The sequence below is a fragment of the Seriola dumerili genome, unplaced genomic scaffold (assembly GCF_002260705.1).
Source record: "Seriola dumerili isolate Sdu_G_001 unplaced genomic scaffold, Sdu_1.0 BDQW01000331.1, whole genome shotgun sequence".
Taxonomy (NCBI): Eukaryota; Metazoa; Chordata; class Actinopteri; order Carangiformes; family Carangidae; genus Seriola; species Seriola dumerili.
The window spans coordinates 9,166,548-9,182,585 of record NW_019174586.1 but is presented as its reverse complement, the minus strand read 5'-3'; the positions used below and the strand labels follow the sequence as shown (position 1 = coordinate 9,182,585).

The window sequence follows — 16,038 nt, the reverse complement described above, 5'->3', positions numbered from 1 at the left end:
CACAGTGGTGTTGAGCTAATCCCTCCCTCAAGAGCTGATAACACTAATTTCTCTTTTGAATTGTCTGGTTTTCAGAGTTTTAGTGTCTGATATTGATCCAAAAAAAAAAAAAAAAAGAGTAAGATATATTAAGATAATTATGAATTCTGGTGATCAGGAGGAATGAAACAGTCATAATTAGATGGAGAAAAGTATCATCATAATTCCAACAAGGCCAAGAAAACAATCCAGCACAACCCTGATTATATGCAGTATCACTTGCACTGAAGTACATGCTCGAACCTGAAAATCAACATGCATGGCCTTGAATTTGCATGTGTATGTGATTGGACTCACGTACTCTTAACTATAACACACACACACACACACACACACACACACACACACACACACACACACACACACACACACACACACACACACACACACACACACACACAGCATACAACCAACTAGTTTTATTCTGCTCACACCACCAACAGCCACCAAAGAGAAGAGTCACGTTCAAATGAAATTACAGCTGCATTTGCATATTTCTCCGTTCATTAAGACCTCTTGCCTGTGGAATTGCATCACTCCTTGCGGGTATTAGCAGTGGACCATGTTCCAGTTGGGGTTTTGATTAACTCAGCGAATGAAAAATGACCGCTGGTGGATTGTAATTGCAGGAAGTGGGAGTTTGCCGTGTGACTTGCAAAGCACAGAGATAGATGTTTGATGCGGTCTGATAATTATCTTAACATGTGCGTCACATTTTAATCAGCATCTGCAGCGGACAGCAGCACATAGGAGAATGTATTGATAATGTCTGCTGTATTTTCATTTAATATCATATGCAGGAACAGTCATCCATCCAAACGGCATTCAAACACAAACATACAGGATTTGACAACTCAGTTAATCAAGCAACTTCTCTCTCTTTCTGAAACCCGGACTCCTTGTCGAAGCAAAAAGTAATGAATGTTGTATTTTGCTATGCAAGTGGTGGAAGGTACAGCAAGGGAATTTAACACCTGGGAAATGAGTGAGTAAAGCTGAATACCAGGCAGTGTTATGTAAAACAAAAAGATAGGTTTTTGTTGGTATCGCAGCAGCAGCACTCCCACTCACAACAATAGAGCTCTGCTAGTAAGTCCTCCAGGTCCTGTTTCGTGTCTGGGCCTGGAAGATGGAGGGCCGCAGTGATGCTCTCAGTATCATCAGCCAAATTAAACTTTCACTGACGGGCCACTGAATGCTAACTGAGAGAGAAAATCATTGATTGATTGATTGATTGATTGATTGATTGATTGATTGATTTGGGGGGAGGGGGGGATTTGCCGCTTCTTCCATTTTACTAAACTAAATATAGTTGGGTTTTGTCAAATATTAAAAAATATGGAATTTATCTTCATTTTTCATATTAAATAATAGAAGATACTGAAAAACAATCATAAATTTAATTTTAAAAACACGATGCAAAACAAAATACAATCATAAATAATAAAAATATAAAAAGTAAAAAATAGACGACTTCAGTTGAAACATCTATCCATCCATACCACGATATACAAGCGCCGTTAACATGTTAGCGTTAGTATGTTAGCATTAGCACATTACCACGTTAACATTATCATTCACCTCAAAGCAGTGCTGAGCTTAGATACAGCGGAGGTGTTAAATGACTTGATGAAAGTAAAACACTACACATACACTACATTCACACTACAAAACTACAGCCTATTAAAATAACAATCCTTCTGTTCCTTTACTCCTGTAGGTGCCACAATCAAATAGAAGTCTGTTCACCCAATCCCTGCCCTGGAGGCTTTGATTGTAAAGTCACTGACGGCTCCATCCACTGCGACCCCCTGCCTCAGGTCAGTTGGAGCTGCAAATAATTGATTAATGTGCTGTTGTTTGTTTTTCTTGTTTGTTTTGTTTTTTCAGAAGTGACACTTAATCTGTGCCTTCTATTATACTAAATCCATCTATCCTCTCTAGAAGGTAATCCCAATGATTGGCTATGTGGAAATCATGGAGATCAGTGCCAGCGTGCTTGGATTGCTCTTCTTGGTTGGCATCTTCGTTTGCATCAGGAAACGTTACGTTCAGCAGAAGAAGAAAAAGCCGGTCTGTGTCCAGGACTCTAATGGGTAAGAGTGATTTCTTTTGTCTAAAAAGAAGTTCAGAAGTCGTATCACAACGGGCCAGGTTGTAGTCTCTGAGTCAGCTAATTGGACGTAGCCAACCAGAAATAGAGAAACAGCAGGAGAATCTGATTCCAGCAGAAACAGAATTTCTTCAGTTATATATAAAGTGTGGAGTTGTACAGGGACGTCAACAGAAACTCTCTTCAACTCCAACTCTCTCCTCTCTCACTCTTCTTCAACTTCCCAAACAATAATGAATTACAGATAAACAGCGAAACAGATGATCGATATTAAGGGAATTTGGGTGTCTGTAATTACTCCACAAAGATTAATGTTATACTCTTCTTTCATCCACAGCTATTTCCAGCCCAGTCTGGCCAAGAGCCTCAAAGCCGACAACCAAGACGTCAACCCCATCGAGATGAGCTCACTGGTCGGTCCCACCAACGACCTCGACCACACGCCGTTCAGGTCGCTTCGCCCACACAGCCAAATTGGTTCATCAGGAGGCGGGGTTTCCTCTGCAAAGACACAGGGGCCAGTTGTGTGCAGCGTGGCCCCCAACCTCCCCACCAGGCCGCCGTCCAGCTCTGACAACGACTCCATCAGGAAGAGCCACTGGGACATGGACTATGAAGGTGGGTTTATGTGTTTGTATGATTTTAGGATGCTTAGCATGGCAACAAGTGCACTTTACTGTGGAAGGGTAAGGCTCAGTAATACTGCAAACCAGTGTTCTAGAAAAAACAATTCTCACACAGCGAGATCATCTATGAAAGACTACACAGTAATGTAGCATTTATTTATTTTTCCACAAATATATTCACATGATTTACATGTACAACAGTTCAATGAACTTTTGGATTTGAACTACTAAATGGCCACTAAATCAAATATCTGTTGATATCAGCTTATTTCAAATAGATCTGTATCAGCATATCTGTCATCCTGGTATGGTAACAAGAAGTTGCACAACAAAAATACCAATTAATTATTTTACTAATCAAAAAATCATTTTTGTCACATTTTTAAAGCAAAAGATTTTTTGTTTCCACTTTCTCAGATGTGAGGATCACTTTACTTTGTGACACAAGATAGTAAACTGAATATCTTTGGATTTTGGACTGGTTGGTTGGACAAATCAAAAATCTGAAAACTTCAGTTCAGGCTGTGGGAAATTACAACAGGCATTTTTCACTATTACCTGTAATTTTCTGGATAAAAAGATGAATCGATAAGTTGAAAAAAAATAATCAGCACACTGATAGATGAAGAAAATAGTTGTTAGTTGCAGCCCTGTTTTGTATCAGGATACAATAGTGGCCATTAAAATTCAGTATTGAGTAGGTTTTGTCTGTGTACTGACATTTTAAAGGAGTCTTCATTTCGTTTCCAGTGTGAACGTACGGCGCTCTCAAATTGGCATATTTTATTGTCAAATTTATGTTTTTACATTTAGGGCATCTTTGTTAGTTTTAGCATTAACTGCATCACTAACTTACTAACTGCAAGACCAGTTTCAAACAAAAACACAGTGTCAGTGAACTAAATGAACAAACTAAATCACACCAGCTTTCTCTGTTGTGTTGCAAAGCCGCACGTTGGGACAAAAGGTCAGAGCAAACTGAATGATTCAGTCAATCAAGGTCACCGCAAACAAGTATGTAATTGTCATGCAGAGTGGTGAATCATGGGAAACACCAGACTGCCTGTCAACAAGCAACGTTGATTAAACTGTGGAAGATGAAACATTCATATACAAGGCTGATTACATGTGATAACATCAGGAAAAAAGTGATTTCTCTGTTTCATCTCAGCATCTTTATTTTCCACTTTCTTTTCTATGAATGCTTCTCTCTCTTTCATATCTCAGTCATTTTTTACTGTGTGTGACTTTGTCTATATTCTACTTTCATTCTATATTCTGTTACACCCTCCCCTCATCATCATAAATGCACTGTTAATCCAACAGTGGTTTGATTCAGTAGTTATTTTTAATATTATGTATGTAATAATAAGTTAAAGTTTCCTTGTGGAGTTTTTTTACCTGTAGTCGCACTATGGAGTTTGTTTTATCTATGAGTTGGTGTCTACTTTTTTTGTTGATGGACAGCAAAATCAGAGAAGAAGAAAAAAATTATAAGAGGTGTGAGATAAAAATACAAAAATGTTTTTGCATGAGGCCCATTATCTTCCTTCCCACCCTCTTCATTCTTTCTCATGTTCCCCTGCTCTCATCTTGGCTTCTTTCACCTCTTCTCTCTCATTCTCTCTAGTTTTTTCTCTGTTACACCCTCTCTCCCTTGTTCTCCACCTTTCTCTCTTCATTTATCCCTCCCTCTATCTATCTCTCTGTAGACTATTTGTCTCTTTCTAATCCTCCACTTTTGGTCTTCTGTCATTCTCTCTCTCTTTCCTCCTCACCTTTCTGACATTCTCCCCCCAACACTTGTGGGCAGCTTCTTGTTTTTTTCCTTCTTTCATGCAGCAGATCAATACAGCCGTGAGTCATACATTCACTGCTATGTTCACGAGACAGATGAAGAGACAAATTTGGCGTTCGTCATGCCACCGTTCCCCAGGCAACGCCAGCTTGGCAGGTCATTCATCTGCTTGACCTTATCACAGAGAATAAAGGACACATTCCTGTAGTTCTTCACTTGTTATCCCACTCATTGTTAAAGGGGACGGCGGCTGAATCCTTTACACTTTGCTTTCAATTTGCCCTGTGACCCCAGCACTTAATCTATTGACTAAACCTCACCTGTAGTATGATTCTGCTGCCTGACATGCCCACAATTTAAAACAAAGAATAAACAATAGTTTCTCAGTATAAAAGAAACTCACTCAAAAAAAGACACTTCATAGAGCGTCCGTCTTCTGTCATTATCACTATTAATGAATTGATGAAGCATCCAGTCACATGGCCCCATCAAACTGTCAGCCACCATGAAAAATATTAATAGCTTTGTTCAAAACTCCCCAAAACTGCAGATGGATGAATGTTGACACCAAATGATTTTATTCATTTTCTATATTTTCTGAATTAAGTGGTGCAGCCACAGTGATCTGTAGTTAAAACATGCAAGAAAAGCAAAGTTTTTGCATTTAGGTTTGTTGGCAGGGTTGTGTTCTGGGTTCTGGCAAGAACATACGCGCAGATACCAATAAGTACACCTCTATAACAGCTCAGCAAGGAAACCCAAAGCAGTTTTATCTAAAAAGACTAACCTACTTCATTTGTCCAATTGTGACTTTAGGAAGCATTTTGCACAGAAAAAGAGCTGTGGATTTTGTCCCTAATCTTTTAGAGGTGGGTTGTGCAGGGTAGGAACATTAGTATCTAACCTTTCCTAAAAACTACAAGATTATGGTTTTGGTTAAATATGGAAAAAGTAAACACATTCTGTCTTGTGCTACTGTCTCAACCAAGATGATAATCTTTCCCCAGCCTTAACCAAGTCCTTTGAGTTCCCTAAACACAACAATAAAAACATTCATCATGCTTTAGTTGCCACGCACCTTTACACACAAAAACACAGCTAAGAAATGTGTTGTAAGTGAAAGTTTTGCAGATACACTCATTAATATTTTGCGACTTGGAAGTTTATTTAAAAAGTTTTCTCAGTATGTTAATAAGAAACTTCAAAAACATATTTGTTTTATAAAGTAGGAGTATATTAACGTAATAGTAAGACTAGGCTTGCAGAGTGACAGCCAGTGGAAGGATTATAGCCAACGGTAACTAACTCAACATACATGCGGTAATGTGACCAGTGCATCAAGATAGGTTTGAAAAAGTCTTTAAGAGTAGCTCTGCCATTTGTTATCAGTGTTGCAGCCTGTGGAAATTTTTGTTTTCTGCAGCATTACAATAAAAACAGCTCTTGTTCTTAACAAGTTATTGAGCTGTGCGAAGTGTGGAAATAATACAAGCAAAGAGCGTGAGCCGAATGTCTACCTTTGATGTCTGTTGTTAGATCTACAGAGAGAGATTTAAAGATGTGTCAGTTTTTCATCTCTTTAGACTGGAAACATTGTGAAAATACTAATTTCTTTATTCACTTTGTCTCCTCTCATCTATTCTGTCTGTCTCTCTTCCTTCCCCTCGTTATCTCCCTTTGACCTCTATCACTCTTCCACACTCTATCACTCACTCCATCTTTCTCTCTACTCTTCAGTTCTTCCCCTGCTTCTTTCTTTCCCACATCTCTCACCTGTTTGTCCCTCATCCCTTCATTTTGTTTCCCTCCATCTTTTACTCTTTATTTTTCTCTTCCTCCACCATCTGTCTCTCAGCCTCATTTTCTCTCTCTCGCTCTTAGTAGCTCTCTGTCTTTGTTTGTTTCTCATCTTGTTTCCAGTCTCTCCTTGTAACTTCCTGTCACTTTGTCTCATTTTCTCTCTGCTTCATAATGCAAGCAGCTGGGAGACTGCTCAGTATTCTCAGTAACTCAAGTGACAGCAGGAGGCTTTTTTTAATGTTGTTTTGTTTGAACAAACTGTATAATGCGTCGGCCTTGTTAGCTGAAGATTTTGGGGATGAAGGGCAGGAATCTAAAGTGGTAATCCTAAAGAATCCTCAGTTTGTTTTCAGATATTGGCGCCATCTTTTCTGCTAAGCGCTGATGGCTGCAGGGTGCTTGCTGTCAGACAGTGTGAGCTGAGCTGCATTTCTCCTTTCGATTTAGTAGTTGTAGTTCTTTATTGTTAATATATTTATACACTTTCATAGGTTAAATCTGGGGTTAAGTATCGTTAACAATTTGTCAGTGCCCGTGTCTCCGTTCCAAATTTCAGGTACTGTAAAATATATATAACTGTAAAATTGTGTGATTATTGTAGAAATAACAGCATCAAGTGTGTAGGATTTTTAATAGTTACAAATTTAACAAGATTTATCAACCAGTGAGCCCACAGTGGTCAGTCACAATATGTAATCAACTCACCACAAAGACAACCAAACTCTGTGTGAGATAATGCGCCATTATAACAACAATCCGCCAAGGTGCAAGCATGCCTGGCTTTTAAAGAGAATGGGAGATGGCACTGTGATTGTTTTATTACATGTTACGCCCAAAACACTCCCATGCAGATTAAGTACAATCCTTTTGAACTGTGCACCTGGTGCAGCAACCTTTTTTTTTTTTTTTTGCCATTGTAGCAGCAAAAATGACATTGACAAACTACTGTAGACCATGTGCTTTGGATAGTTAAAATAGAGCCCAGTGTTAATAAAAATGAACACAGACATATATTTAGTATTTCTATACTGAATTAGTTCATGGTTAACAGCTGGCATATATGCTCATACAGTCTGTGGCATTGATTAGGTTCTACTGAGGGACAAAAACACATCAGATGCCAAGCATGAGGTTACTACCACTTTCTGATGACACTGGAACTACTGATAAATCCATTGATTGTTTGGTCTTTAAAATAAAATACTGAAAAATGAACGTTACATCATCAAATGTCTTATTCAGTGAAATATGAAAAATAATGAAAAACGCCAACCTTATTATCTATAGTTCATGTTGCTTGTTTTGTCCAATCAAAAGTTCAGACCCCAAATAAATCAGACAGACAAGAGGCAAATCCTCACAATGGAGAAGCTTGAACGAAAGAATGTTGTCACTCTGTTTGAGAAATTACTACCAATACTCACTGTTAATTGATTATTAACTAATTGATCATTTTTTTCAGTTCTGAATGATATAGTGACTAAATCATTTGACAATATTTGGCTATGTGTCACACAACCCAATTTGAGAAAGGCTGTTCACATTAATGAATGCAGGTAGGTGTGTGTCAACAGGTTCAAGTTTCCTCACTGAGGCATTGAATAATGCTGATTTAGACCATTTTCCACAAGAACAAATGATACAATACACAGGGAACAATGTCACAGAGGCAGAAAAGTCTCTGAAAGGGAAAATAACTGAAGTATGAATCACTGCAAGGTCGTCAACAAACTGGGTCCCCAAGATCAAACTGAGAGAAACAAGTATTCCACTGTCTTCCTGTGGTTAAATCTGCAGAAAAAGCTTTAAAATGTCTACTGAGTGTAACTTCTTATTTAGGATTAGCACATTGAAATTAATCATCAAATAAGTATTTCAAGGTTGGGGAATTTAGCTTGAGATTAGTTTCAGGAAAATATTAAAATGATAAAGAAGACACACAGCGGCATACAAAAAGCTAGAGAAGGTTATCATCAAGGTTGCCCTTGCATTGTCTTAATGTTGGTTTATCCAAAGAGGGAGGATTATTCTTTCACTGTCATTAGAAGTGGTTCTGCATCAGTCATCTGCCCTCCAGTAAAATGTGGTTAGTTTAACACATTTTAGTTTTCTTCAGACATCTCCCCTCCTCCTGTTCTGCTAATCAAACCCACACCATTTCAAATCTACAGTTAAGGATTTAATATGCAAATCGTCAAAGCTTTTTTAAATCCTTGCTCAAATCCGTCCGGCACAGCAACAGCTGTCCCAGTATTTATTAATATTAATCTTTCAGTGACAACAAGTGTCGATTAGAGTTGTTTGTTCAGTCTGAGAGGTGATCAGACTCTCTGGTAAACTTATCAGTATGATCGGCAGTTGACTATAGTAGTGTCAGGTTTTGAATTCTTAAAAACACTGTTTTTAAGATTTAAAATTTTAAGCAGGGAAAATATTTTTGCATTTGTCTAAAATGCATGGTTTTTTTGGGTTTTTTTTTTTTTTTTTTTTTTACAGTCTTCCTATGATCTATTCATCCGAATTTGAGCTAGACTAACGAATAAGCCGGCCCAATAACCAGCAGCAGTTAATAGCTTATTGCAGATACTGTACATCGTATCAGTGAATATGTCAGTCAATTATTATTGATCAATCAGCTCTAATCCAAATTTGAGAAAATTGCAAGCTATTTCATTCTATTATTATGGAATTTGATGATCAACAGATAAAAAAACAAATCTACATAAAATATGAAGACTAAAAAAAAATGCTGATGTTCCTTTGTGTCTTCTATCCTCAGTCTACCCTGCAGACCCAGACTACTACGGGCGGCCAACAGTCCAGGAGTTCCCGCAGTTTGACATCGTAGAGGACACTTACTCCACCTCTACCATGGAGTCGCGGAGGAACTCTCGATTTGGTGGCTTCCCATTCCCACTGGACCGCTGTGACCGCCGCGCACCCCTTCCACCGTGTTACAGCAACCAGAACCTGGACGACTTCCTGGGTCCTGACGGGCTACCTCTTCCCAGCTCCCAGTGCCCCAACGAGTACACCGCCATCAGCTACTACCCCACCCAACACACTCGCAGCCTTGACAACGTCTCAGGAGGCTACAAGAGACTCAGCATGCGTCTGAGTGTGGCTATGCCATCATATGCAGAACAGGCCAGCCCGCCGCCAGCTCCAAACCCCGCCCAACCTCAAACACGACCCACTGGGCAGAACCCACGAAGCTATGATGGGTCAAGCATGGTGGGGAGCGATTACGGGAGCTGTGAGGAGGTGATGTTTTAAGACCAAGTTTGGCTCAAAGCTTACATCCGTCCATGGCTGTTTGCATCCTCGTTGGTGATTATTCAGTTTTAGTTTCATATGGAAACCTAAACAGAACAAGTACATGCCACCTTTCTACTATTCCCCCACTCTACGGTAGCTGTATGTACCAGCACACTTCTCAGATGGGACTCTTGGAAACTACTGAACAGCAGCTTGTTGGTCTCTCACTGCAAGATCTGAGTCGTTTTTTCCACGCAGATGGAGATAAAAGCACCGTGTGAAACATTATTTCAGATGTCTTTCACGTGTCTGACTTCGTGTAAAATCGTGTAGTCTTGCTGTGCCAGACTAGATGGAGGTAATTCAGGACTCCTCGGTTACTTCACTGGAAGTTCAGCAGAAGTTCATGTTTTTGTCCAAGCTGCTGAGAGCACTCGTTAACAAAGGTTGTGAAATCGTGAACAGTATTACTGAATTGACTGTGGATTGTTTCAAAGTCAAAACTCAAGACTTTTTTTTAAGCTTCAATGAGGGAGAATCCGCCTCAGTGGAGGGGTCTGCTTTCGAAACATGTCCTGTGAGGCAAACTACATCTCTTGCATTTCAAACACGTCTGACAAGCCAGCCACTCTAAAGACATTTTTTTAAGCTCTGCCAAACATTGATAATGGTGTGGATATGTGCAGTGTGTGGTTGAACATATGACAGCAGGCACGAGGAAAACACTGTTACCATGACAGTTGCTGGTGTGACATTCAGCCAACAACGCTCATTTAGAAATGTCTTTGTGATGAAATCCTGATAAAAAAAAAAGCTTTGATTGCATTGTATGAAAAGTGAATAACCAGCGAGGTTTATCATGTCTGCATTCTCCTGCTGCGTGTTGGTGTTCATATGAAATTTACTGGGTCAGAAAAGAACCACAAAAATGTCAGAAAAACAGATTTAAAATGCATCAACCATCAGCCCACTACTTCAAATCAAGCACATTTCATGCAGGATGAACATTTCACTGGACTCGTTAATCAGCTTAATGTTGTTTATTGTTGCTGTCTGTTATAATGAGGGAGGCTGGATCCTCAAAAAACAAAAAGAAAAGAAAAAAAACAAACAAACATAAAAGCCATAAACACAAGGTGATGTTAGTCGTGAAGTAGATGTATGTTAACTTTAACTGTTACTGTTTCCATGACTGTAAATTCTGTAGATTCTTAATCTGTAAGCATCTCCTCGTCGATTTAATGAGTGTGAACAAGATCACAGTATTTTCTATAGAGGAGATGTTAGTGTTTGTGATCAAGTTCTGCTCAGCAGTGTTGCTGCCACCAATGATAAAAGAAACAGTTAATGTGGAGTCGTTTTTAGCAGTGGTAAAGAAATGTCTATGCAGCCATTTTAAATGGTGCAAATATGCAAGCTTCAGATAAAAGAAATGTTTGTTTTGGTCCAGAGCTGGTTGTGCAGTATGCAGCGTATTAAAAAGTGAATGTATTATACTGAATATTAAAGTCTATGTTTAGCCTGAACAGCATTTTCTTAAAAGTAACTGTTTAACAGTGAAGAACCACAATAATCTCAATTAAATATCACTGCAAACAAAGATTTTGGTTTACGAAACATCAAAGACTAGTAAAAGTGGCCGTAACATGTCTTTCAATTGCTTTTTTTGTCTGACCCAGCATTTATCATTTCACTGACAAGACAACAAATCATAACATTTGAGAAGTTGGAATTAGTAAATGTTTACAATTTTTCCATAACAAATGAAGCAATACTTACCAATTGATTTTCTGTATTAGATTATTCATTTAAGATGTTAATCACTTCTTTTTCAGTTCAGCCTATAAAAAGTGGAAAAACAAAAAAAATCAATTACAACTTGCTACAAAATTTCTTATCAAAAATTATTCAATTCAATTGTTCAATTTAGCATATGAAATGGACTAAAACAAGCCACCCTTAAAATCTGAGGTGCTGGTATCTGCATATTACCTAACATGGACTGAGGGGACTTTTCAATTTTATTTTTGCAGAAACCACAATCAACTGAATAATCTTTTCAGGGGTAAAAGTGTTGATTTCTCAGTGTTTTCTAATTAACCAATCTTACTAAAACAAACCTACAATGGTAGCCATGTAAATTACAGTATATGGGCAGACTCTGCACTTTGTTTAAGGTACAACATACACTGAATGTTAGCATGGCTACAGAAAGCCATATGCCACAATGAGTGTATTGATAACAGATATTTCAGCAGATGCTTTAATTTGGCCACTCAGCAGTTACAGCATTCTTCAGTCTATGTTCAAACATGAAGCTGAAACTGATTTTTTCTGTCGCTATAACAACCAATGTCGGCAAGTGATTGTACTGTGCAAACAACATACAACCTTGATCGGTTGGTTTGTGAATTCCAGCACCGGTAGACGCCTCAGAGATCAGATCTGAGAGACAGATTAGATTTTCCAGCTGTTTGGACAGTTTGTATTTTGGCAAACGATGGAGCGAAATGTGTGTGTGTACACAGTGTTTACTGCTGCTGCCTCCATGTAAACATGTTGAGGATGCAGATCATGCTTGTAAAAATCGAAACCCGCATCAACTGGATTTTTACACAGCTCTCAGAGGTCGGGGAGATGCATGAGACATAAGGGCACTGTTTGTACTGGGAAAATACATTTGTTGTAACATGTGTTAACAGACATCAGGGTGATTCAGATAGGCCTGGATAGGTTGTCAGCTTCTCTGTAACTCTCATTTGTTCTTAATGTCCTGACTGCCGCATCTCTCCCGGTCTGCAACCATAATAGGCTAAATCAGAGCACACACACAGAGCAAATATTAATACATATTCAGTCACTGCTGGTTTAGCTGCTGAGTTCTGACACTATCTGAGAGAAAGGAAGACTGACAGGAATTAGGGTTTGTAAGAATTTGCAGCACAAAACTCAGGATGCATTCAGAGAGACTTGCATGGCTACCACTGCACATGCTTTATCTGCACACAGGCCCCTTTTTTGTCTGAAAGGGGATATTTGACTTGCAGCAAAGGTTAAAGCACATTTTGCAGTCACAGCAAACAAGACAAAATTAAAACTTTCAGCCAGGATATCCTTAAATACTATAATTGTGAATGGGAAATATTTTTATTTTCTGTGATTCCAAAAAATTTGATGAGAAGATCAATATTGGTTTCATCTCTGTAAGTTCAATGAAGACCTGTAGCTTTGTCATGTGAGTAACATTGGCACAAATACTGGTAGCAGAAAAATGCTAGTATCCATAATAATTAAAAAGAAAAATGCCCTTCAGCACTATATTTATACATTGTTATAATAAGTGATTCATCAATCCATTAAAGCCTCTCTTAAACATGTTTTGTTTTGTGTTAAGCTTTTACTGTTGAATCGAACTGTTCTTGTTCTGCTTCAATTCACGAGGTAACTGCATTTTAAACTAGAATATCTCACTTTATATTCACAAATACACATGTAATATGTGCACTTGATGGAGCTAGGTTAGCCATTTACCCCTGCTTACACTCTTTGTGCTAAATGAATACAGCCACTTCTGTATTGAACGGCAGCGGAAGAACTGATCTTGATCTTTTCATCCAACGCTTGCTGCAGATTATTCCCTTAAATGACAACGACAAAGTTCAAAATGCATCCTCAAGATTTAAGAAAAGTTCATTTTTATAACATGGATCTCGTTTTACTTAGCCAGAGACTATTTTAGACAACGCTGAGGCCATGCCATCTCCATTTTATTCAGCTTTTCAACTTATTTTAGCTAAATCTGAGAACATGTCACTAAATCCTCCTGAAGCGTTGTTCGCTGTGGGTTAACGTAGAACATCTGTCCATCTCTGGTTGTTGAACTGTGACTGTTGTTTTAGTTAAAACATTTTTTCCAGTCCTTTGTACAAAAAAGATCTTATCAAGTATTGTGTTGTATATACAGTCTGTACCTGTGTTTGTGTTGTAGGTTGTTTGTGCAGAATATGACATCACTTGAATGTACGTTACATTTGTTTTAATTCATAAAGTTTATTTTTGTATCAATGTGGGCCTCCCCATGTTTTGCTCTGTTGTTTCTCTGTGAGAGATTTTATCAAGATGCCATCTTTCTGTTTTTGGTTTTCAATATTGTAAAGAGAGTATGAATAAAGATATTATCTTCTATGAACACTGACCGACAATATCAGACTTCCTGTTGCTTTGTGTTGAAACAGACTATGTCAAAAATCACATCTGTGGGTTTCATCGCTGCCTGGAGAGAAAACTGAAAAAAACTTTAAGCCCTCTCCAGACAGGATTAATGTTATCAGAGGAAATCATGGGTAATTTGAATCTGCCCATGCACATCGGTGATGTAAGTCACCCAGACAGTAAAAGTTAATCTGAAACACATCTACTGAGAAATGTCTCAGCTCAGACAGTTAGAAGCCACATCAATCAGCATTTCATGAGGGAAGCGGTTTAGATAATCACAATACTGATAAGCACTTAACTTTGAATTGATCAACATCTTGTAAAATATTGAGCCACATTTTAACATGAGCAATTCAAACTGAATAAACACATCTACCGTGACACTTTTGTGCCTTACGATATGATTTTATGCCCTACTATACTATTATATTTATTCCTTAATATACTATGACTTTTTATACTTTACTATGACCTTTTTATGACTTACCATACTATGACTTTGACATACTATAAGTCATTTTTATGCCTCATTGTTCTATAAACTTTTAATACCTTATTATACTGTGACTTTTTTTTTTTCCTTACTATACTATGACTTTGTATGCATTACTATACAATATCTATTCCTTACTATACAATGACGTTTTTATGCCTTACTATGACTTTTTATTGCGTACTATGCAATGACTTTCTTGTGACTTACTATGCTATGGTGTTTTTTTAAGACTTACTACACTATGACTTTTAATGCCTTACTATACTATAGCTTTTTTATGGCTTTCTATACTGTGGCTATTTATGCCTTACTATGCTATGACTTTTTCTGCCTTGCTATACTATGACTTTGTGTGACTTACTATACTATGGTGTTTTTTATGCCTTACTATACTATGACTTTTTATGCCTTAGTATGCTATGGCTTTTTGTGCCTTACTATAATATGACTTTTATGCCATACTGCACTATAACTTTTTTATGCCTTACTATACCATGAATTTTTATGACTTACTATGCTATGGTGTTTATGACTTACTATACTATGACTTTTTGTGGCTTACTGTACATTGTTGTTTTATACCTTACTATACTATGACATTTTTATGACTTGCTTTGCTATGAACTTTTCATGCCTTACTATACTATGACTTTTTGACTTGCTATAGTATGGCTTTTTGACGTACTATACTATGTCTTTTTTATGTCCTACTAAACTGTGGCTTTTTTATGCCTTACTGTAATATGACTTTGTATGGCTTACTAAAGCATGATTTTTTTATGACTTACTATACTATGGTGTTTTTTATGCCTTACTATACTGTGACTTTTTTGGCCTTGCTATGCTATGACTTTTATGACTTAATATACTGTGACTTTTTTGACTTGCTCTACTGTGATGTTTTTATGCATTACTATACTATGTCGTTCAAAATGCCTCACTATACTATGACTTAACTATGGCTTTTTTTTGCCTTACTATACTGTGACTTTTTATGTCTTACTATACTATGACTTTCTATGCATTACTATACTATGTCGTTTTAATGACTTACTATAACCAAGCCTTTTTGACTTACTATACTATGTATTTTGAATGCCTCACTGTACTATAACTTTTTAATGCCTTACTATACCTATGGTGTTTTTTATGCCTTAATATTATACTATGGTGTTTTGACGCCTTACTATACTATGGTGTTTATGCCTTACTATAATATGATTTTTTTTATACCTTACTATTATACTAGTGTTTTTATGAATTACTATACTGTGTTGTTTCTATGTCTTACTATACTATGACATTTTTATGCCTTACTATACTATGACATTTTATGCTTTACGATAACTTTTTATGCCATGCTGTTCTGATTTTTTATGACTTACTGTACTATGACTTTTTGACTTACTATACTATGTCTTTGGTATGCCTCACTGTACTATAAATTTTTAATGCCTTATTATACTGTGGCTTTTTTATGCCTTACTATACTATGACTTTTTATGCCTTACTATACTATGACTTACTATACCTATGGTGTTTTTTATGCCTTAATATAATATGACTTTTTATGCCTCACTATTTTACTATGGTGTTTTTATTACTTACTATAGTTTGTCGGTTTTATGACTTATTTTACTATCGCTTTTTTATGCATTACTATACTATGATTTTTCATGCCTTTCTATAACTA

At 37.3% G+C, this 16,038-nt stretch overlaps 1 protein-coding gene across 1 annotated transcript in view; it reads left to right on the top strand.

Moving 5' to 3' along the window:
- fat2 (FAT atypical cadherin 2) overlaps positions 1 to 13,957 on the top strand; it is a 138,173-nt gene extending 124,216 nt beyond the window's left edge. The window contains 4 exon segments of the mRNA XM_022760174.1: positions 1,760 to 1,859; positions 1,984 to 2,135; positions 2,490 to 2,770; positions 9,156 to 13,957. Coding sequence (XP_022615895.1) covers positions 1,760 to 1,859; positions 1,984 to 2,135; positions 2,490 to 2,770; positions 9,156 to 9,652 — 1,030 coding nt within the window. The 3' untranslated portion in view covers positions 9,653 to 13,957.
- Positions 13,958 to 16,038: the final 2,081 nt, after the last annotated feature.